The sequence below is a fragment of the Myiozetetes cayanensis genome, unplaced genomic scaffold (genome assembly GCF_022539395.1).
Source record: "Myiozetetes cayanensis isolate MyiCay16 unplaced genomic scaffold, myiCay2020 scf39, whole genome shotgun sequence".
Classification (NCBI taxonomy): Eukaryota; Metazoa; Chordata; class Aves; order Passeriformes; family Tyrannidae; genus Myiozetetes; species Myiozetetes cayanensis.
In genome coordinates this window covers 423,666-448,724 of record NW_026087620.1, presented here as the reverse complement: position 1 = coordinate 448,724, position 25,059 = coordinate 423,666, and the positions used below count along the sequence as shown (strand labels likewise).

At 39.4% G+C, this 25,059-nt stretch overlaps 2 protein-coding genes across 2 annotated transcripts in view; one reads left to right on the top strand and one right to left on the bottom strand.

The window, feature by feature from the left end:
• Positions 1-25,059, bottom strand: part of SYN2 (synapsin II) — a 167,366-nt gene that overhangs the window by 59,292 nt on the left and 83,015 nt on the right. The gene's annotated exons all lie outside the window — the stretch shown is intronic.
• On the top strand, positions 807-24,334 carry TIMP4 (TIMP metallopeptidase inhibitor 4). Its single transcript, XM_050328292.1, has 5 exons — positions 807-1,003; positions 14,770-14,867; positions 19,861-19,975; positions 20,591-20,715; positions 20,855-24,334. The coding sequence occupies exons 1-5, from the start codon at positions 880-882 to the stop codon at positions 21,050-21,052; spliced, it is 660 nt and encodes a 219-aa protein (XP_050184249.1). The 5' UTR covers positions 807-879; the 3' UTR covers positions 21,053-24,334.

Below are 25,059 nucleotides of genomic sequence, written 5' to 3'. Positions count from 1 at the left end.
CATGAAACATTTTTCTTTATAAAAAGAGGGTGGCTGTAGGTTCCACATACCCAGATTGCTACAGCAACCAAAGATTTGAAGTTGAAAAAGATTTCTGAACTCTGTACTTATGTTTGTATTTCACTCAGAACATCAGCTAGAAAATACAGACACTGTGATCTGTGCTGAGCAGGACTGACATTAATAAGGAATGCAGGGAAAGAGCTGAGCCTCCAACATACACCACTGGGATATTTTTCTTTATTATTTTAAATTAAATCTGTGATGATGAAATTATTTTTAAAAATGCCTTCTATTGTAGCCTTTATTTTTGATTAATTATTCCTTGTAACTACCAATTGTTCAAGGCTCACAAACAGAGCATTGAGATGTTTCCTTTTTATGAACGAAGTCCTGTCCAGCCTGAAAACAGGGATATCAGTTCAAGAAAATGCCCAGAAATGCAGGGGAAGATCAGGGCCTGCAAATGAAAACTGAGCTTAAAACAGGACAGCTTTGTTTACTTGACCAAATAGAGAAGGTCGCAGGACTGGCTTTTAAATCCAAGCTGGGAAGAAACTTACTACAATGAGATAAAATCTTTCTTCTGCTAAATCATAAAATCAGCTTCAGATCCTCGCACGAGCTGTTTTTGTACGGGCTTTTGGATTATTAATAGTTGTGCCGGCCCGCAGCCGGCCAAGGTAGGCTCGGGCTGTCACCAATGATGCGCTCGTTCTTACGGGAAGGCGGAGTTGGAGCCGGTGCCGGGGCCATAAATAGGGGTCCTATGGAAAGCCGCGGGCGGTCAGCGCGGGCCGATGCTCGCGGTGAGCATTAGAGGGCTGTGCTGAAGGCTGCGCGGCCGGGAGGCGAGCGGCAGGCCCGGGGCAGGGCAGCATGAGCCCCGCGCTGCTCCCCGCGCTGCTGCCGCTGCTGCTGCTGCTGCTGCCGGCGCGGCCCGGGCTGTGCTGCAGCTGCGCCCCCGCGCACCCCCAGCAGCTGCTCTGCGACTCCGCGCTGGGTGAGTCCGACCGGGGGGAGCGGCTCCGCGGGGAACGGGGGCCGCGAGCATCTCAGAGAGCCCGCTCTCCTAAAGAGAGGGACGCGGCACGATGTATGCCAGAAGCTGTTCCGCGCTTCTCCAGAGCGTTTCGTGCTTACAAATTGCTGAAACTGCTCTGCCATAGAGTGGCTTTTTCTGATTTCTAGCAGAGAAACGGCTTCTCTTTAGGTTCTAACTTAGAGTAAGCAGGGAGGAATACCTGGGCTTTCAAATGGCTACTCTTAGCTTAGCAGTATCTGTAATAGAATATTGTACCTAAAATATGCTTGCTACGTGTAAACTATGCATATAGACATTTCTATAGCACTTTTTTTTGGGGAGGGGACGACGACGACAAAACAAAACAAAAAGCCCCACAAAATTAAAGTCCCCAGTGCTAACGTGCCGAAACATTTGATATTTGTTTTGCTATACTACAATTTCTTTAATTTGTTCTTGGGGTTTTCTGGAATTTTCAAAAAATTCTTGAGCAGGAAAGTGATAGGACCTTTATTTTTTGCGGACAAACTGGCTACAGCAGCTCTGTATACATATAACTTCCCAGGCTTTGGGACAACTGTGCTTCACGATATTCAGTCAGCACTATGCTTGTCAAACAACTTATAGAAAGAGACTAAAGATCACAGAATTAAAGTCCATGGGGATGGGAAAATGTGACACTTTGCAGGCTTTTGATTTCATTAGCTCAAGGCTGGTTAACTTCCATCGGGTGTGAACAGTAAATGTAGAACATGAGTTTCCAAAGTGTCACAGAATTAGCATCTCTATGGGGCAGGCAATACCTTCTGCATACTGATTAATTGCTTTTATGCCCTGACAGAAAATCTTTGTGGCCACTACAAACTCTAAGCTCTGTTTGTGGCCATCAGTTAAATTGGTTTTTAATCTGCCCATGTTAAGCAATCTCTTTCATGAAGTTACCTACACCAGCCATGACACACTCGGGGCTGTTTAAGGAGTGAAAGGACATAGAAGCTGTGCTACCAGGAGCTCAGCTCTATGTGTGTACTGTATTAGTCTGCTGCATTCCTGTAAATAAGAAAGTGACTGTTTTTCAACAGACTTACTGTAGAGATTTTCCTAAATACACAATTTTACAGTATAGAGGAAACTCAATATAGATCATAAGGATGGCTTTCCCTAAGGAGGATTGTCCATATTGAATATTTTAAGATTTATCCCATTCTGAGATACATGTTACAAATGGCAGCTATATCATGCTACTTTTTTGCAATCTTTGATATTTGAATATAGATAAATAAAACTATGTTTGGGCTTGATGCTCAAGCTCTCACTTCTATAAATATTCCTATTTAAGTAAGCTGCACCTTTTGGCTAAGAAATGTTTATGTCAAGGATCCCTTTGTTCAATATTTGTAATTTTAAAATAGCATTTATATATACTACAAAACAATAGATGAAGGTAATTCCTCACATACATGTTTTTCTATATACATTTGCATATACATACACATAAACCCAGCTCTAAGCATTTATTAGATTTGCTTTGGCCACAATACTTTGCATAAGCTAAGCAAACTCCCTTTAAAGGAGTTGGAGAAGGCCAGTGGAGCTGCCTGCCCTGTGTGAGAGCAAACTCCCCGAAGCAGCTTGGCACAGACAGCTCCTCCTCAGTGCCAGTGCCAGCAGCTTTTGTGCTTCCCCCCAGGCTGTGGGCTGGGACTGCCCATGGGAAGGGGCAGCACGAGGCTGGAGCCCTGGACACGCAGTACATCCCCTGGGAATGAGTGCTGTGCCTCCACAGCTCTGCCTTAGGACCACATCTGTGCTCTTTGGGCCACCAGCATCCAAAGAGGGACTGTAAAACAGGAGCTCTGCCATGCAGACACATCATAGACCTCTCCTGGCAGCAGCACCACACTGACAGACTCAACATTTTCATACTTCCAAAATACTGATAAAGAAAGGGACAACCACTCTTCAGCTACCCAAGTCTAAGGGAGCTGAATGCTAACCCAGTGATATGCTGAGACTGTTCAATTCCTTTCACTTACTGAATTCACCTGCCTATGTACCCACAAACACAGGCAAATATTTCCCTGAAGAATAACCTCCTAGAATATCTTATTAAAACCAAATCTCCCCCACACTATGCCTCTACATTCCACAGTAAAAATGGAGACAAGTCTCAGATTTGCTCATGGAGCTACCAAGCAGTCCTACCCTGTCCAGTTACTGTGCTATTTCTCAGTTTCATTATATAACTCTACACATTTTTAATTTCCTTTAGGATGACTTGTCATTTGGGTGGAGTGAAAACAGAGGTGGAGGGGGTTGAATTGACAGACCTTACTTGAGCCATGAATTGAATGTGTGGAACCACTCATCAACCTCAGTGTTTATAGGAGAGACCCAAGGAAAAAAACAGGCAGAGAAATTAATGAAGTCCAGGACAAGCTCTTTCCCTTTTCCTTTTGTTCTTGTGATTAGTGCTGTGACACTTTTGTCTTCTACTGCTGGGAGGCTGTTGTGGCTTTACTCTCTACATGCCCACAGGTACCACCCGACTGAGTAACCTGGTAGCAATAACGGGCTTCCTGACAGACATGGGGTCAGGGAGAGCTCCTGGCCCTGCAGGGTGCTGCCTGAACCTGGAATAAGGGCTGAGTGAAGAGCCCTACAGGTGTTAGAGGGTTGTACACCATGGGAGGAACAGTAAATCAGGAGTGTTGTGCCAGTCGTGCCATTTATCTGCCCTTGGGTTTGCTCATCTGACCATGTAGCCTTGATAGGACGTGATTTTGTACAAATCTGAGCAGTTTCCATGAACTTCTCAGAAGTTTTAAATTTCTCTTCAGAGAGAGGTAACTCCTCATCCGTGGGAAGTGCTGAGCACCATGAAGTACACACCTTTTATTTAAAAAAGGAGATACAGTCTCCTGTTCCTTTAAATGGTGCTGAGGCCCTCTTGGAATGTGCTGGATGCCTTCAGACCCCAGCAAACACCTTTGCTTTCCAACAGGACTTTCACTGGGAATAGAGAGGGAGGTTTGTTAAACTTCCACTAATTGCACTGCTAATTGTCAGTGCTGACCCCTATGCCCAGGTTTTCTCCTCACAGAAATGCAATGTGGGCACGATATGCCGATTAATATTTCAAATAGTTCACTGTAGTGCCAAGCCAATACAACAAAATTCTTCTGATAATTGCTTTTTTTTGGAGCAAAACATGGATGCAATTGGGTTTGCCAGACAATGCCAAGATAACAGATTTCCCTTTTGCCACTGACTTTGTCTTCCTGGACTCAATTCTAAACCAGTGAGAACATCAAAACAGACAATCTGTAGAGAGAAATTGTATTTGTGGAGAGCACTGATACCTTTCTTAAGTCTGGTACTTCTAAGTCGTGATGATTTTCTCCCTTAGGCATAAGCAAGGTTAATTTTTTGACAGAAGGACAAATATGTAAACACTTTGCATTTCTTAGCTCTGTAACACCAGTTCCCAACCTTCAAAGTCAGATTTCTTATTTAAATTGTCTTATTGTTTTTTCTTAGACATATATTAAAAATTATACTTTAACTGAATATTGGGCACCACACTCCAACAGAAATGATCTGGAGTACCAATAAATACATAATATAGGTCCAGAGAATAGTTCTGTAGCTTTTGAGAAGAGTAGCCTGTTTCAAAATATGATGGAAACTTTACAGCTGGAGCTTGGCAGCATTTTCAGCCTGTTAAAATCTCCTAAGATCACTGAGATCAAGCATTGTAAAGATGTGCCAGATGATATATTAAATTTTAATCACATTTAAACATAACAGTAAAAATTTTCTTTAAATACACCAAAATTAAGTTTTCAAAGTCAGCTCCTCTGGGAGAAAATTACAACATACTATTTCTTTATTATTGAATCTCAAAACTTCCAGAGCTCAGTCTCCCACAATTTTGCCTCTCTGCAATACAATACCTAGTTTTGTGCTGGAGTTGATTAATTTGTACATCATTAGAGTGGGAAGTAACTTTGCCTGACGGGAAATATCAGCATTGGAAAATGTATTGGAAATGTGGATGGTACTTCTTCCAGGTTAGGGAGAAACGGGGAACAGTGAAATTAAAGCAGTTTTTATGTTTTACTTCTTTTGTGTTCTGTGCACTCCCCACACCCTCACTGTCACAGCAGTGGGACTGTGCAGTCTGGTTTATCAATGACAATAATGCGTTTCTAGAGTAACTTGCCACTGACAAAAGAATATGCATTTTCTTATTTCTCAGGGATCTCACACAGAAGTGGAAGATGAGTTTTTACTCCAAGAATTGTGAATTCAGTGACAGAAATACTGTACTGGCCTAGTGCTGTTCTAGTTCTACCTCAAAGAACAGGCACCTGAGCGTGGTTCTTGCAAGGATTATTATGAAAAAGGAGTGGTGAGACTGCATGAGTGCCATGGAAGGAGCATGCTGTCAGAGCTGTATCTTCAGAGCCTTAATTACATTAACCAATCAATCCTCTTAAAACAAGTTAGAAATTATATTACTCTCAAAACTAATGTTATTCATATTCAGTATGTTTAATGCACAGGGGCTGAAAATACCAAGTCTCAGCCTTATGTCCTCAACAAGGGGCTGAGGAAAGCAGAGTTCCACTCCTGAGTCCCACTAGTGCTCAGGAAACAGAGTTGGTAGGTATGAATCATAAACAGTCACTCTTCCCTATGCCCACTTTTTTTTTTTACATGACAAATATTGAGCTCATTAACAAAAATTATTGAGAAATAGACATTTCAACCCATTTTCATCTATTTTGGCTATCAAAATCAGTTACACAAGAGGACAGGTTTCTTTACTTCTCTAAATACAAAAGAAATACATATTAATTTTTATTATTTGTTTCTTATATATACTTTAATATAAATTAGTAGAATTTTCAAATAAAATTTAAAAAACCCTGGACAACATGAATCCTAATAAGTTACTTAATTTCAAGTAGTAAATACTGATGCATTTAGAGTGAAAAAAAAATACCTACCACCCTGCAAAGGCCCATCACTGGTACAAATGCCTGTGGATTACAATTAAGGTATAACTGCAGTACATATAAATTTCTTGTCATCAGAGCCTGAAACTTCTCAGTGCTTTCAAAAATACCAAAACCTGGCTGTTCTGACTGCAGAGATGCTGTGGAGATAATCACTGCTTACAACTACACGTATTTGTACCTGTCTGGCTGAATGTCCAGTGAAGCACCTCAGTGTTCCTGTGCCAGGAGTTGCTGGAGCACTGCCATGGGAATAGCAGAGTCCTTCCATCTGCAGCTAACATTTAACTCTTCACATTTAACTTTTAACATTTAACAAAGTGGGAGTGAAACAGCTGCCTAGGATGGGACTGAATTTCCTGTCTGAGAGTAGAAAGAATAAGACCTGCAAGTAACCCCACATCTACTGAGGGTTTAGGGTAGAAACAAACACTTCAAAAGTCCTTGGTAAGTTAATCTCTCAGTTCTGAATTAAAGACTTAGCATGCCCATATCATGCAACTCTCCCAAACATTTCCCATGTTCTGCAGATGACTGCTCTTCAAAACCCTTCTACTTAAACAGGAAAGTGGGGCTCAATCTGGGGAAAATGCAGTTGTCCTCCTTCCCTTTGCTTGGCTTTTCATGACATTGTTCCCAACAGTTCAAAGTTGTAGTGGTAAAATGCAGTGGCATCACAGAACTGAACAACAGGACAGATTTTTAAGTTGCCAAATCCACTGAGTACAACATTCCTGTCAATTTGAACGCAGCTGAAAACTAACAATTTAATTTTAGTGAAAAAAAAAAATCTGGCTATTGTGTAGTAGAATGAAATCTCAGAATAATTAAGCTGGTTGCCTGATTCAGAACCTGGTAACACCAACTTGTTGCTGAGTGTGTTCTTAATGCAGGATAAGAAAGCTAAGAAAGTGAGTTACTTTTATTTAAAAGCACGTGTTTTAGTGCTGGGAAACTCAACCACATCATTTGGAAAACAACATTCTACACACACTGGGTGGAAAACAAAATTCAAGCCTAGAAACAAAGACTAAATACTATAAAACAGAGAACATGAAAGACTGTTAAACCCTTAATCCTATTATTCTCCGAACTTTAATCCCTAACTTTCTCATTAAAAAGTATCTCAGCAATGTGGGGTTTCTTCCGCCCGGAGGAAGGGCCAGGCCAGGGTGAGTGGAAATCCACAATAACATCAGGCATGTTGTTCTACAGACTTCAGGACATAAAGGGAGTGTTATTCTTCAGCTGAAATTAGGCAGATGTTGATTACTAGTCAAATGATGTGGTATTTGAGGCTTGTGAAGTAGAGAGAAATATTTCTGGTAACATGAGCAGCAGCTGTAAAAACAGTGCAGAAAAATAAAACTGACCTTGAACAACATTAGGAAATCATGCTAGTTTTTAAGTAATAGTTAAGTTAAAAGGATACCATACATCTGTTAAAAATACACTCACCTCTTCTATTTGAAAGTTTATAAAAACTAGATTTTAAAACCTCATTCTCATAAATGGAATTCTTCTAATTAAAAAAAAAAAACAAAACCAACACATAATCTGGTTTAACAAGGAAGCCAAATCCAATCAACTCTTGCCTTCAACACAAGGAATTTTTGCATCCTGAGTCAAAAACACAGAGATGCACAAAATCATGACCTACCTGAGAGTCCTAATGAGCTTAAATATGGACCTTCTACATTCTGAAAGCCTCAAATGGAAATGCAGTTTGGATGCAGAATAGCACAGATCTGTGTTAATAAAACACTAAAGAGTAATCAAATTCTGCAAAGCATTTACATAATGACAGTGCAAATTAACATCCATATCATATGGTAATAAAAAAAATCCTTGGTATCTGTTTATTGACTTTGAAAGTATTCATGGGTTTTTCCAAAATTACAATGGAGTTCTTTTTAGCTCAAGTGACAAACCTTCACTCCAAGGCTTTGGATTTTCAGTTACAGAGATGATTCTTATCTCCCCACACTTCTCATGCAACTGGACACACCACTAAGACCAGGCAATACTGATCCATACATGGCTTTCTATAGAAAAAAGGGGGAAATCACGCCACTGTTACAGTTACATTCTTCAACAAGCTCTTTGTTTACAGATCCAAAACACTTGTGTCCAAAAAGTGCAGAAAGTTCCCCTTTTTTCTTCCTTGTGATTGCAGAAACTGTGGTTCAGTTCATTACTGCACTGATGATTTAGTTATCTTACGGGTGGGTAGAAGCATTTATTGATGGAATATCAGAAAACTAAAATACAAAGCAGGAAAAATAAAATTGCCTTTATGTCCTAACAAGCAGAGAGATCTTTTGAACTGAAAATGCCTTGACTTTGGGTATAGGAGTTGGGGAGAGTGAATATTGACAATGTAGACTTACAGATAAGAAATCCATCCTGCAAGCCCACAGGAGAAGGATTTTTTCTCAGGATTGGGCCATCTTTGTTGCTGCTCATTCTGTTTGCATCTAGAATTGAACTTAGTACCACAGCTTCAAACAGCTGAGTTGAGTTACACTTTGGAAGTGAAACTACTGTTTGCTGATCTGTCCTATTGAAAGATAAATTGACAGATGAGCCATTTGCTAAACACATTTGTTCTTTTTTAGCTGTTTAAAGATCATTCAAAGAACGTTCAACACTGACTGATTCTCAAAAAAGTATAGGGATTAATGTTAGGTTTCCATTCCTAAAAGAATCAGGATGAACTAGAATCTCAGTGGATATCCTGAAGTAAACATCTTTCTCTCTACTGAAATCTGAAACAATTAAAAACTTGTGTAATCATTCAGAAATCAACACTGCAAAAGAATGGTTGCAGTCTCCTTGATGTTGTAAAGCATCAAAAGCAAGCAAGCAAAAAGAAAACCCCCCATGAATAGTATGTACAGTTTTTCAGTGGTGATGACGGCAGCCAGCAAATCTGGATTAAAAAACCCAAATCAAAACTAATTGTTGGTAAAGCATTTGGACACCCATGGCAGAGTCATCTCTGGATGACTGGAAGTGTTCCAGTAAATTCGTAACTACCAGATTCTGAAAGATCCAAACAAATACAAATTAATCTGCAAAAGTGCAAGTTGCCTGAGTTGAGCTCAGGTTTTTGTAAATAAAGAGAAGGATTCCCAGCCACCAAGTTGAAAAGCAAATACCTGAAGCAATAAAAAGCAGCAGAGCTTTTACAAAGGTGGAGTACAAACCTTTTTTATGCAGTACAGATGACCTCAACCCAAAATGCGTAAATGGAGCTCCAGCACTAGCAGAGCCTTTTTTCGGAGTAGAGAAAAATGAAAAAAATTGTAAGTGGGAACAAGATAAAAAATAATGGCAGTTTTATGAGGCTGTAGTTGGCAAATCCTTCAGCGTGAACAGAGAAACCAGAACATTTGCAGTTCAGGGACTTGCTCTGAAAAGGCTTTTAACAGTTCGGGTTGGGGACAGCTTACTGATCCATGACATCCTCATGGTACTGGCACATGCCAGTGTTGCTCAGTGCTTGGTTGCAAGAGAACACAGCAGACTGATCCCTCCTGCCAGGGGTGTGTGGAACACACGCAGAGATCTCCCCAGTTTATCACACCAGTGGCTCCACTTCCTCTCCCTGAGTGAATGAGCAGTGAATGCTCCAGCACCTCTACACAGGACAGGTGCACCCTCTGTATTTCACACACCTCTCTCCTAGAGATTTCAAATGACTGACGTGGCACTACTGCCAATCCTTATGGAAGCCAGCACAGGTAAATCAAACACTGAAACACACGTGTAAGAAAACCTTAATTCTCCCCAAAATTTCTAAAACTCTCTAAAATAATCTGCTTTAAAAATATCAGTGTGTATGTAAAGGTATACATTGGGTATTAAATTACTTATTTTAATGTCAGTCAGTTCATAACTTTTGCCTCCTTTTGAACAAATTGCCTTCTTTTGGTAGCATTAGTGATACCTATGAGATTCAAGCAGTTATGATGCTCCTTCTGTATTGTCAATGCCTCTTTCTTCCTTTCTTATGTATTTTGAGAACTTACAATATTTTCCATATCCATGAATACATAGTACATGAATATTTAAGCAGGTTAATTTGCTTTCTTCATTGGTGAGACTCAATACCATGAGCAAATGTGGCAAGGAAGTGTGAACAACTGAGCATGTTTAGTCAAATAGATGGCAGAGAAAGGGGGAGTGGTAATGCTGTACAGAAGGGGAGTTGCTCTAAAATACAGAAAAAGGCTCTTACAAATTCTTGTATATTTTAGGATTTTTTAGGCAATACAAATCAGTGGCAAATAGACCATATTTTACTTAGAATTCTATCCAAGATTTTTATCTATTCTATCTTGTGCAGTATTGCTTTAAGTGGGTTCATTAATTTTTGTCTGTTGTGACAAATTCTCTGCAGATTCCTGTTCTTTTTTGAGGTTGATCATTCATTCTCCTTGCCTGCTGACTCTTTTCCCTCTCTGCAGGAAAGTCTAGTTTCCTGTCTAAAGAATAAATTTTTTTGGTCATATCTCTGTAGTCCTGAAACACAAGTATTCCACATTGTGTTCTTGGGTTCCTTGGCAGCTCTGAGAGTGTTTCTTGCCAGTCCTCTTCTTCAAGAGACCAAGAGTATTTGAGCCTGGACTGTAATATGGAGAGTACATCTGTGGCCTCTAGATCAAATAAGGTCAATGAAAGAGTGTGGCTGTACCCCCTCCATGGACTTTTTCTGGGGCTCTTTGCACTATTTTACCATAACTTGACTTAAGGTGAATACAGTAGATGAGGCCAGTTCTGCCCATATATTTTTAGTTAATTTGCTTTCTGGTTGTTCACATTCAAATGTCTGGCCTGCCTTCAGAGATGATGGGCAGGTAATGCTGAACACAGGCACTGCACCTGGAGCAGCTACTTGGTGACAAGGAGGAATGAATTTCAGTTCCTTCTGGGGCTTCAAGGTTCCCCTCTGGCCTCACACTGAATCCTCTGAATGAATTCACCTCCCAGACTGAAGATGGGCACTGCTGGAAATCTCATTAACAGATTTGTCCCCAGTCTTCTCTTATGGAATACACAGATTTCAGCATTGTTTACAACAAGTGACAGGGTGTTAATAAAACTCCTTCTTTTTTCTTTTAATCTTACAGCAAACACCTGAAGGCAATCCCCTGTCCTTTGCTTGTCAGGATCTGTTAACAGACAGCTCTTGGCTGAGTTTTGTTCTGGCTGCAACGTAACCTTGTGGCACCACCACCACAGTACTGCAGGTCTTGGGTATTCCCAAGTAGTTTATCCCAATATATAAATGATTATTTTAGTTGAGTAAAATTGCCTGTCTTCAAACACTGGGACTGTGATCAGTAGGTTAAGGAACATAATCTTACCACTTGTTTAAGTACATTAATTCTATATAAAATACTGTAATACAGAATATATTATTTCATAATACTAACTTGTAACAATGAGGGTAGTTCTTCAGTCAAGAGTTTTCCCTCTGTTACTGCCTTATAAATAACTCAACAGTCTAAAAAGATCCTACTTTTAGGGAACATATGAATTTCAGTGGACAAAGTGTAAGGATTTGCTTTGTTCAGATTTCAGCTCTATCTGTGCCTTGGGATGGGCCCTCCAGTTCTTTGTGTCCTCTCTTCCATCGTATTTCATTGTCTTTGCCAACTGGGGTGAAATTACTCTCGTGGCAGTGAACTTCTTATAAAAAAGGCCTTAGTGTAAGTACTTCCTCATGATCATAGAAATCTCTAACACAACAAAGTGATGGTACTGTTTATTTACAGGTATTAATTAGTGTAGCTTATTTCAGAGGGAAATCCCCCAGGCTTGGGAAAGATGTGCTTAATATCTTTCTACTCTTATTATATATAAACAATTTTGGATTGTATAAACCTCAACCCTTTTCTCCTGATTGTATTAAACACAAATATATCTGATGTTACACCAAGTAAGTTCTGTCTTTTACCCAGATCACAATGACCTTTCATGGATGTAGAAGTGGCTGGAAGAGGTTTACTATTATTGAGGAAAGGAGGAAAAATATATTCCTAACACATCTGTAATACTGACTATCCAAGAGGCAAGCTGATTCACTCACCAGAGCACTGTTCTGCTACAACTCACATTAACTCCCTTTCAGCTCAGTTACCTGAGACAACCTGCAGATACAAAGTGGGAATAAAAGTTTAAATTTTATTAAATCTGAGTTACAGCATATGAATTCCACAGGAAAGCTACATCCTCCTACTGAAATATCAAAAGTCCTTTGCAAAACAGTCAGTATTTTCAGTGCTGAAGGAATCTGAGGCTGACGGGATTCCTGGCACTGGAATATCAAGGCTAGGCATGTGTGTTCCATATATGCAAATTCCTCGTAAGGAACCAATAACTGCCTGCCAGAGAAATGATATTATTACACCAAACAACCAGCGGCTGTTCTCATTCACACAGAGGAGAAGCCAAGACAGCCACGGAATACTTGAAACCGTGTCTTGAAAAGAAGTGCAGACTCAGAGCAATCCTGAGCCCTGACCACCCTCTGCACCGCGAGCGAGGAGAGGGAGATGGCCAGGCCCAGGAATGCTCCTTCAGGAAGTGCTTGTGGTTAAAAACAGAAGCAACCACATGAATCAGAGGTTTCAGGAGACAGCTAGACGACACTGATTGAAAAAAAATATTAACACACAGAAAAAAAGAAACCCAAGAAGGATTAAAAGGCCCCAAAAAATCTGTGTGAACTTGAATTGGTTTCAGGAGAACAGAAGAGTAAAATCCAAATAACTAAAAATTTAGACATCCTGTAATAATAAAACTTTTTTACTGTTAAAAAAATCAAAAATCAAAAGCTCGATTTGGTCTTCCTTTGTCATCTGGAAGCTTTCTGTTAAACAAATGAATGAAACACACACAACACAAAAATACTTTTTGTTTTCTTCTATACATCCAGTAGAATTTTCTTCTTCTTCATTTTCTTCTACATATCTCTTAATGACAAGCCCCAGAATATTAGTTTCCTCTTCTCCCAACTCCTTGGAGACCCCTGCAGCTATCAGTGATCATCTGTAATGTTCCTCTCAGATTCTGCTCAGACAAGTAGAATTTAATAAAAATATGAAAACTAGTAATGTTTCAACATCAAACACAAGAGGGAACACAGTTTTAATTATCCTAAAAATGTTTGCATTGAGTAGGCAGGAAAAGATTTCCTGAATATAAACCATGTTATGGTACTGGGAAAATAATCCTGAGCTCAATCCTGTTTTCTCAGCCCTTACCTTCAATATTGAACAGACTCTTTAACGAGAAAACTTTCTTTTAAGCAGTAATGATGGAAAGAAAACAAAACATGATTCTAATTTGTCCTTGCCAGCAGTGTAGTACACACAATCCACAACACTTTTCCTCTGGAATTAGATCAAAGCTCTGAAGACACACTGTTAATTTGTGGGAACACAGCACATCTGCAAATGATTAAAGAGATGCTGCCACTTACCATGTGAAATGAGGAATTTGCTGCTCAGACTTGAAAGAACTCCTTCCTTCCAATCCATAAGTCTAAAATGTGCCTTAAAAAGAATTTAAATGGCTCTGGAGGAGGGATCATGGTGCCAAAAGATAGAGGACTTGAGCTTTGAAGCTGTTGGCATCTGCATCACGTTGGTCATCACATCTACTTTGCTCTGCTAATGAGCGAGGAAATGAGAATTGCCTGTGGTTAGGTGGGACTGACCTCTACCTGGCTGGGTTTCAATCTGTGTTTTTCAGTCTTTTTCTTTAGATATGATGTTAGATATGATAAATATGAGGTCAATCTATCAAAGAAATGGTTTTTTTTTTTTTTGGAAAGTGTGATTTTGATGTCCCAGAAATTTTCCTCTACTGTGGCCTTTGCCAGTCTGCGTCCATGCAGGCACAGATTGTTTGTTTTACAAGCCCCTCATCTGCAGAGGAGCTGCAGCAGTCACCATCCAGAATGGAGCAAAAACGGGACACTCAATAATTTTGGGAGATAGAAGTCCCCAGAGGACTTTTGGCCATATACCATACTCTTAGAACCTTGTTATTCACTGTGCCTGATAGTCCTGGTGTGTTTTAAACATCATATACAAGAGAGGTGCCCCAAACAAAGAGAGGAAAACAATCAATTTCTTCTTTCATTAAATCTCATACTTTCCTTGATTAAAGAACAGGAAATAAAGTGTGTCAGAAGAGGGAGGAATTGATTTATACAGGTTTACACAACTGATGATGTGCTTTGTTAACTTCAGAAAAGTGAATAAAACTTCTTGACTTCTGATTTCATGCATAAAATCAGTGCTTTCATTTTGTCTGGCACAGGCTTTCAATGTTACTTCAAGTCTATTTAATTGATTAACAATTCTTCTGTCATCAACAGAAGTGTCCCTTTCCACACTGATTATAATGATGGGTATTTTGTAAATTTTATGGGATTCAAGTCTTTCAAAAAATTTTGATGGACAGTTTTTGTCAAAACTGAGTGGCAACATCAATCAGATTTCCAGATTCATGGGAATTCAGATTTACATCCCAGGCAGCCCATTTACTTTTATTTTCAGGACTTAAGGTAGTGATCTTATACTAAGAGCCTTAATTCTAGCTAAAGTGTCAAAACAATGCTAATATCTATCAAGATAATTTTCATTTTTGCTTGCAAAATGAGGCATGTGCTTATTTGCATTTAAATCTTTCTCTCTATTACAGTGATTCGAGCAAAAATATCCAGCGAAAAGGTGGTTCCTGCCAGCGATGATCCCCTTGATACTCACAAAATGATCCGGTATGAAATCAAACAAATAAAGGTACATGGAATCACTCTGCTCTTTTGAAATCCAATGGTGATAACCTCTGTATAGGACTAGTTTAGCCTAAAATGCTGGAAGCTGAAAAAGACTCCAGCTGCCTCCACAGTTAGACCTGGGTGAACTACACAGAATAAATCAAAGGAGGGTTCAAAAAAAATGCAAAAGAAAAAAAGCAAAGACAGCTGTTCTGACATTCAAGAGCTGTTTGTCAAATAATGATATTTTGATGAAAATTTTATTATTCACAATTGCTTTAAGAAGACTTGGAAAGAGTCTGAAAGAGCAAGGCCCTTTGTCCACAGTGAATAGGGACATTTGCAGGAACAGGAGTTCTTCCCTCATATTCACATAAACCAAACTCCATTTTTAGGAATGTTGCTAGGGAAGCAAACACCAAGTGGGAGTACTCAAAGACAAAGTAATTCAGAATCTCACAGGATTTTTTCATTATTTGTTCAGCTCCAATAAGGGGATATATTCATTAATGCACTTTAAGAAGACATATCTTGATCCCCTTCAAGTCACTGCTGAACTCTCACTGATGTTAAAATAATCATGATCTACCTGTTTCTGCAATACACAAAACCCAGGCTCTCTAAATTTACCTGTGTGAGTGTGCATTAGTGGGGTGGTTTGGTTGGTTGGGTGGTTTGTTTTCCAGGTGGTTTCACCTCTCATTTTTCACTGAATATTATTTTATATTATTTGCACTTTTCCATTTATTTAGAACACTTAAGAAAATCCTTATGAATGGCTACGTGCTTTTGAAAGAAAATTCAATCATTCAAGCTATATCAGTAGATCCCCTCAGGGAGGTTTAACTCAGAACAATCTACAGTAAACAAGGATGGTTATCACACACAACTTCTGTTAAGGTTTTATAGCAATTTCAACAAGCTAGTATATACATTGCTAAAGCAAACTCCAAAGCTCTTCACCATCTGCCACTTTCTGTCTTCTTAAATATTAAGGATATATTCAAATGTTTCTTTACAGAAATAAATGTATAAATACCAGGGGAATTCTCCTTCCCCATTAGCACTTTAATGTTTTATTGCTACTCGGCAGCACTTCAGTAACTTTATAGAAATGCAAATCATCTTACACTTCAGCAAAACAAGAACAACCAGAAGTCTAGCCTGACTGATTATTTTCAGTCTATAATCTTGTTCTTCAGTAACAGCACACTGAAATCTCTGAAATATATTTGGATATCGAAGCTGCTTTGGAGTTTCTCCCTATTTTTCAATACTCAGCTTCAGTTAGAGATGTTTATTTAATTCCAGTCAGCTTCAGAAGGCAAGTCAGCTATGACTGGACAAACCAGAGAGATCTGTTTTCTAATAAAAGATGCTCTACATTATTACATGAAACATTAGACTAACAACAAATGGGGCAGAATTGTCCCACCCTTTGAATTCTTTGCTCTGGCCAGAGGAGTTCAGAGGAGGCAGGAGCCAAGCCTGGCACTCAGCTGCCCTGGGACCCATCCCTGCTCCAGGCACTGAGCAGCCTAAACGGAAGGATTTTGGCTTGGAATCTCCACCACACAGGAGCTCTGTGACTGCCCATCCTCTGTGGAACTGAAATGAGCCCCTACAGGCAACTGTGCCTGATAAATCCTGCAAAGTGACAGAGAGGGAGGCAACCTGTTACATTCTAAGCATGTCATTCACAGTTGGTCAGTGGGTGAAAATCGAACAGGACTGAGCACAGTGAAAAATGACTGAGAAATACATTTAAATGAACAGAAGTTTAACAGAAATTTGTTTACACTGTAAAGCCCTCACCATGTCACAAAAGTAAAAAGAGTGAGGAATTTTAAATAGCTCGTGCATGTAAACATTTGATAAATGTAAAATAATCAATTAAAATAATACAGTGATGTATCAAGCCAGGTAGATTTGGCCATCTCCACAGAGTGGGACAGCTCACACCTGATCAGTAACTGCACAGGAATAGCTTGTCAGAGACCCTCAAATGGAGCCTCAGACCCACAGGTGGATCTCAGTTCCTGGGTAATGAGAACTTGTTGGCTAGAGCAATTCCCTTGGTCACACCATTTCTCACCTCAGCTGGTAAGATTTCAAAGAATCTAAATCAGCAGTGCATGTCAGAGGGTGGAACATTCTCTGTTCACTGTTACAGTCTTCTCTTGTGCTACAGAGCCATTTCTGATGACCTGCAGGACAAACTGCAAGGCCCTTGGAATGGCCAGTGGCACTGCCCACGGGGTTGTGGCTAATCCTGTGCAGTAACATCTGCAGGATGGGGGATAGGCTAAGAATTTGATTTATACAGCACAGAAAGGAAGAACAGATTCTCTAATTATCTCTTTTGAGCTAAAAGGTGCATTGAACTAAAATACAATTATCAACTCCATGTGAGTTTTGGTGAGTACTTTTTAGGCTACTCACATATTCACACTTCCCTCATCAATTCTTCTCCCCTCTGGGAAAAGGTACACAGAACCTATGAAGGTTACATTTAACTGCAACTGAAAATTCAGCCAAATGCTGCTGTTTCTCTGCTCTGGGCTCTCTGGGCCTTTTGACATGTAACAGTCATGTGGCTTGCTTATGGTAACCCTGCCACAGAAATGATATTCCTCTTGTTTTAAATCCAGTGCATTAGGCTTCACATGAAAACATTGTTATTTTAGTCAGAAATATGAAATATTTTGATATTATTTTCAGAAATAATAACAATGGGGTTTATTAATTTTATAGAGAGGGGTTGGCATATAGAGAAGCCATAATTTTTTTTCAATTACTGTTCTTATTTACAGCATTATACTAAAGAGAGGACATAATATGTGATTTATATGCAATTGAGTATTTGTCTATATAATATTACCGTGACTGACTGGGTCATCACACTTGCTCTGAGGAGCCAGCTACACATTAAAACAGTGCCATGAGTACATACATGAAATCAACACTTTTTACCAAATTAAACAAGTATAAACAAAATTGCTAAGTATTTTCCACGAGATGCATGGATGGAAACCCTCTGACAGAACCAGACTGCTTTTCCAAGGTGGGGGGAGTGTCACTCCCAGTGGGAATATGAGGAGATATTCAAGCTAAACGTAAAGGTATCTACACTTTACAGTGACACCTGCAGTTTTAAAACCAGATAATAATCACTATATAAAGCTAAGAAAATAAGCCATGATACAGTTGAAAAGCCTTCAAGAAGAAAGAAGATAGAAGAATGTAATTATTATAACAGTACATGCTTGAGACACTGGAAGGAATACAGAGGGTTTTTGAAAAAAGAGTATTTTAAAGTTTTAAAGCCTGGCTGTGTGCTGGTCTTGGTTACCCCCTCAGGAGGACAGGGACAGTGTAAAGACAGATGTTGGTACCAGGCTCACATCTCTCTGTTCTCCCAGTTCCTCACCCTATTTTCCTACCCCAGTGAAGTCCTGTCAGGAGCCCAAATGGGCAGAATGGAAATCAAACCACAGAGACACATCCACACTTTCAGGAGATGAGAGAGTATGATTGAGAAGATCAAATACGATTTACTGAGTTAAGCAGAAGACTATAATCTTAATAAATGCTTTAACAAATATATAGGTCAAAACCTAAGGTAAGTTAGACTGTAATTTCAAAAAAACAACCCCAACCAAGCAACCAAAAATCCTGCAACAAAACAAACATCAACCTCATTTAAATATTAGCTAGATCTGTATTATATTTTGCTATGTTTGCTGGGGGCGGAGTTAATAAATCGATTTGTGTTGCCTGCATAATGCCTCTTAAGTTACTTGAGATCAAGGGATGAACTTCTGTACTGGGCTGCCACACCAGACTACTTTTACCCTAATAAAATTAGGCACATTTTCCTCATAATTTTAGAGGGGTTTTGTGATTTTCTCTGCTGCTCTCTACAAGATACCAGTTTGTTTTGTTTTGCTTTGGTTTGGTCTGTTTGCTTTTTTCTACTAAGTGTTTCAAATCACATTTAATATTTTTGGATCAGAAGTGACAACAACTTTGGCTTTTTCTCTTCCATAAATAAGGCTTCAGAAAAACCAACATATGACAGTGTGTTTTCTAGTGCCCTGTGCTATTTAAATCTCCTGGGAGAACTTGAGTAACACAAACACATTTTGCAGTGACACCAGCTGCAACTGGGAGAGCTGCCCTGGGGAGCTGTGAGTCCTGCCATTGTCCACAGCTGTCAACACGTGGCATGAGGTCACCCCAGACCGCTGGGCTTGGTGATGTCACTGGAGGTGATGACAGGCCGAGCCTTCTGAGGCTGATCCTTCTCACGTTTGGACACAGCAAAATTTGTTTGCATCTTTCGATGGCTCATTTAAGGTTTCTTTCTGCATCTGAAAACGCTGATTAAGGAGCAGCCAGTCTGGAAAGCGCTTTGATCCCGAATCTATCCATTTTGGGGCTGTATATTATAAGAGATGGATCCCGTTTTCCAACAGTTATCTGAGAAGGTCCCATGGACCAGAATTCTGGATATGGAAAACCAGCTTGCTTTAGTGATCAAATATAAGAACAACACTAAGTTCCTCAGGGTGTTTAATGTCCCAGGAGATACCCACCATTACAATGAGGAAGAGAAAATTTCCCATATTAATATACTGAAAAACATTTGCCTTTTACAGTGCTGCAGCACCAAGGTTGAGATGATTGATGTCTCTGCATTGCTCCTTGAATGGAAGATGCCAGTACAATGTAAATTGAAGGGAAAGCTTTAACGATCCATTAAAAACACTGAAAAAGCACATTTTAAAACCTATAATTTAAAAAATGAAGAACTACCTAATTTCCTTCTAAAACTCTTGCAAATGTTTCATTCAGTGAATTGAAAGGGTCTAATTGTTGGTGTTTTCTCATAGAATTTTGGACTTTGGAGCCTTCTTTAAAGAGACTCACCATGTATTTCTTTCAGCTGTTTATTGCAACTGGTTTTTCACGTTTTTTTCCATGACTGACTCTCTGTTTCTAATAATTTTCAGATGTTTAAAGGATTTGAAAAGCTCAAGGATGTCCAGTATGTCTATACCCCTTTTGATTCGTCACTCTGTGGAGTGAAATTAGAAGCCAACAACAAAAAACAGTATCTTCTGACAGGTACAGTGTTAAAACCAGGAGTAACTACTTAGATTGAATTTGCTAAAATATACCAGCCCCTGTTAAAAAGGAATGTATGTACGTACTAAACACAAATACAGTGAGATGTACAAATTGTGTTAAGCTGTACTTATAGTGTGATCTTCCATGTTTTCCATCCTTCCTCCAACAATCTTAAAGTAGTTCCAAAGGAAGTGAAGGTCAGTAATAATTAGTAAATAGAAAGAATTATACCATTACTATTTGCTTAAAACCAACAGTACTGATTTTCCCAGGAATATGCAGATGCATAATGAGACAACACATGCCTGTTAGTGTGCAGGCCTGGGGTACTGAGGAACTACAGATTTTTCTTTAGAGTCCTAAAATCTTGTTTAACATACTGCATTTGCATCCGTCCCTTGCTGGCAGATTATCGGTATCTTTTGAAAAGTATCCTTCTTAAATCTTTTACATCTATACAGCATGCAGAAGAATATTTTCTCTGCTATAATTAAATTTTTAAAGCGTGTTAAGCAATTAGTAAAAACCTTGAGGTATTCTTACACTTCTGTTGGAGTATTTAGAAAACACTTTTAACTGTTTGCCTTATTTTTTGTGCTTTCCATGCTGCAGGCCAAATTTTAAGTGATGGCAAAGTCCTCATCCATTTGTGCAACTACATTGAACCATGGGATGATTTATCCTTGTCTCAAAAGAAGAGTCTGAATCAGAGATATCAAATGGGCTGTGGCTGCAAGGTGAGTACAGAACAGAACAGTGGCTGTGCTGGAGCCACCTGGCAGGCACCAGCAGTCTCCAGCAGTGGGAACTGTTCTCTTAGAAACAGTATTTTAAGGAAACCTGCCAGGTGCTGAAGCAATGCACTGTTTCCCACAGATAACCACGTGCTACATGGTGCCCTGCTCCATCACTGCCCCCAACGAGTGCCTGTGGACAGACTGGCTGATCGAGAGGAAGCTCTACGGGCACCAAGCCAAGCACTACGCCTGCATCAAGAGGAGCGACGGCACCTGCAGCTGGTACCGAGGTGGGCCCCCCCCTGAGAAGGAGTTCATTGACATAAGTGAACCTTAAAAGCAGCACTTCCTAAAAAGCCTTGGGGTCTCATTCCATCCACCACTGCCCGCTCACAGCTTTGAACTGCCATCATCTCATGTATCTGTCGCTTAGAAACACAAATTGTCCTGCCCAGTAAAGTCCGAGTTGTGGGACTGGCACTGGTGCAGGACAAGGACAAACCTCCTGGAGGTACCCACTCTGTGCTGTTATGCTTTGCACAGAGGCTTGAGCTGAGAAAGCTCCTCTGTGTCCTCCAAGGCATAACAATATCCCTTTTGCCAATATGAATGTACAAGAACAAAAGAGTTGCCAGAATTTGTCCCCTGTTTGATAACCTACAGATTAAGAGCACCCCGCGTTGTATTCCAGATCTTTCCAGTGAACTACAGAATGTTTTATAGAACTATTTTTTCTGCATGAAAGTCTTTGACACAAAAGAATTATTGTACAGTGTATATGTAAAATATTATAACAATGCGCTATTAAAAAAAAAATCACAAATATTTCCTTACCTGTTGAAACAAGTTGAACACTTCTGGGATTAAAACAATCTGTGCTCCATATTTTGTATATTGCTTATGTCACAGCTTTCTTTATCTAGAGTTGTAACATTCATTGATAACTAAGCTAAGAGACAGCCTTGATAAACAAAATCCTCTTCCCAACTCAGCACTCCTATGGACTAACCACACCTTGCTGAAAGACAAGCCAGATGTTCTAATGCTTCAGCATTTCATGGAACCAACACAAATGATGAGAGGCTGAAACTGCTCATATTTACAGGAAACTTGTCCACCCTCAGGGCAGCTGCAGCACTTGGTAATTCCTCTCTCAATATGTGACCAGGTCATTGCATTCTGGCACTATTAAAAGCCTTGGCTTTAGAAACTCATGTGAAAATATATGCGGTAGATACTGCACTTACACAGCAAGTGATTTCTGAAAGCTCTCAAATATTTGACCATATTTCATTATTTTTCATTCATGAACACCCACCATAGTCTGTCACAGTGAATTTGGCTCTCATGAACTTGTACTAGAGAAGTGTTAGGACACATTTTGCCTTTTACTTTTTTAGTGTCTTAACTTTTCTAAATTGATTCCTGTAGCTAGTAGCTAAGCTCACACATATCTAAGTTTACAAAAGGAATTAAATTCACAGTGGTGAAACTTCAGAAACTATTTCAGTAAATGCCAAAGTTCAGACAGTTTTCCAACTCCTCGTGTCCCAGAAGCTGGGGGAGAACCCTCCTGCAGGATGGGAATCTCTAACAGCCACCCTCTCTGATGTATTTTGCTCTCTCCAATTTTCTATACTGGATTTCTTTGACTTCATTCCAATTTTGCCTAGAATTACTCTTGTGTGTTCCCTATATGAGACTTTAGAACACAGGCAGAGCTTTAGACAGTTCTGTCTCATTTGGTTGGATCAGGTCTATTTAAAGGGTTAACAAACGTCCTTTACTGGCTCCTGTGAACCCCAGGGTGACATTCCCAGCCTGGGGCCTCAGTCAGAGCCACCACATTATTGCTCAAGGGTTTTCCAAATAGTTCCTGCAGTTTGTTTGCACAGACATCTCTGATGCCATTCAATTCACCCAGGTAGTAGTTTGGCCATGAAATTCAGCATGTCCCATGCAACTCAGAACACACTAAGATATGATGCATTAGATAAAAAATCCCCTGCACAAATTATCTTTGTGACATATTTTCAGCTTTTTAAAGTGTATTTTGACAATTGCACAAATGTATATTTAAAGGACAGGTTTCAAAACACTCTTCTGAGAATAAAATGCAAATGGTGCAAGGCCAACAGGAGGGCATGCCATTGTTTCTTTGAGAAAAATATGTCCTATAACATATAAAAGTCAATATTTCACTTTTCAAGCACTGTAAATCAGCTTTGTTATTTTAATTTGCAATTCTAAATTAAAACACCATGTATTTGTAAAGACAAAACTAAAATCACCAAACACTACTCATCTGGACCATAGATTTACTATGGCTACTTACATAAATGAAATAAAAAGAATAAAATGGCTACATTTCTTCCAAAAAGAGTTGATTTTGCAGTGAAAATACTGGCAGTGCTGTTGACTAACAGTCCCGTGCATCTATATTACTAATTTAAAGAAAGACTTAAAGCCAGGCCTTATTTCCTGATGTCAAATCAAAACAATTCCTGGAGAAGCCCATGAGAGCTCAATAACCAACAATGTCTGACCCAAGCACAGGGCTGAGTATTATTTAATACATGTCCAGTGTAGCATTTGTTTCCAAATCCATTTGGATGTGATGGTGTCTTTTGAACAGCACTCTGCAGCAAACAGAGATTTTCTGCTTTTTAACTCAACATAGTTCTGTTTCTCTTTTAGTTTTAGAGTAACTAAACCTTAAATTCAACTCACCTGACGCAGATTGTCGTCTTTGTGTGCCTTGTACAAGGAAATGTTTTCTTTTATATTTATGAACAGACTGTAATACAAATTGTGTGCCATAATTAGTTTCAAACACATTTTATATTTGTCCTGCCATAAAATATCCCACATGAGGTGTTTCACAAGTAATGGCTGTTGACTTTGATTTCTGGCTGAGCATAAATCTGAACAAACTTTCCACAATGGGTGGTACAAAGATTATTTTTCTCCCTCATATCAGTAAATATGGCAAGCAAAGCTTTACAAAAACCCCTCTCAGAATGAGTTTTTATTTTCCCTGAGATTCAGCACTGAGAAAGATTATGAAAAGGCTTGACTACAATGTGGCATCCTCAATATGTTATTTTCCTATCAAGGTTTTTACCATAGTGACATTGATATATTATCTACAGCAGATTATTTTTACAACACTTCATTTTTACTTCTTGTAAATGTATGTGTTTATATGAAAGGTTAGAGCAGGAATATAGCCTGGCACAACACTTCATTTTAATTTGAAAATGACTCACACAACTTATGATAAGATTAGAAAAAGAGAAGGGAGATTGTACAGGTCAACAGGGAGGAAACACCACCTTGAATATTGCTGGCTTTTTCTCAATGTTCCAGTTAAGTTTTAATTAAATCGTTCAACAATTATGTTGAAAAAGCCGTGTTGTCTTTTTTTCCACGACAGAGAACATAAGAGGTGGGAATGTAGTGAAATAAAGGGAACTAATTGCTGAGGGAAAGGCTGTAGATATGACTCAACTACCAATGAGTTCAAAAGCCTTACTGCATTTTGTATAATCAGTCTGGGATGAATGTTTCTGTTTCAAAAAGTGTTTCATTAAAGCAGCTCCATTTTTACACAAAAGAATGGCATCTTTGTTTATTTACCTTTTATTGCCGGCTCAAGACTCGGCACAAACGAGCAGCAGAGCACGAAAGCAGCAGAGGAAACCCCAACACAGCAGCACCTCTGGCACGCTCAGCTGAGCCCTCAACTCCCAGAGACTTGGGAATTTCTCCTGCTCCCCCATTCCCCTGGGCTGCTTTGCACTGGAGGGGAGGGAGAGCTCCAGGTTTCTACTTAGGGAGTAAGAAAGGGAGGAGCAAACAGAAGAGGAACTACCGAAAAAATATTTTAAACTGTAGTATCCAAATTCTGTATAAGCAAATGAGTCCAGCTTTTAAAAAATGAAACAAAAAATAAATAGCATGATGTGTTTTCAGTTCAGCAACAGAAGACTGGTATCCACACCATCTTAGAACTCTGCATTCTAGAAATTTGAATGCAGTGTTATCTTGTACCATGTTGCCTGATTATTTCCCAAGCCACAGAGTTCCAAATCCTTTCTTCAGAAGGAATAAACCCCAAGAAATGAGCCCCATCCCAGTCACTGCAGCACTTGTAAGCCACATATGGCAAGGCAATACCCAAACATGTTAATTTTCTCTAGATTAACATTCATTACATAAAATATGTAAAGAAAAGTACTCAGCTGTGGAGAATAACATTCCAAAGTTCAAACAAAAGGCAAATAAATTAGCAGCTTAGACTTTAATGAGCATGTAGGGGAACAAAGAGGGGAGAAACCACTG

Coding starts and splice junctions, on each gene's coding strand:
- TIMP4 (XM_050328292.1), top strand. CDS start 880: ATGAGCCCCGCGCTGCTCCCCGCGCTGCTGCCGCTGCTGCTGCTGCTG. Junction 1,004..14,769: donor GCTCTGCGACTCCGCGCTGG/GTGAGTCCGACC, acceptor TCTCTATTACAG/TGATTCGAGCAAAAATATCC. Junction 20,716..20,854: donor AAATGGGCTGTGGCTGCAAG/GTGAGTACAGAA, acceptor TGTTTCCCACAG/ATAACCACGTGCTACATGGT.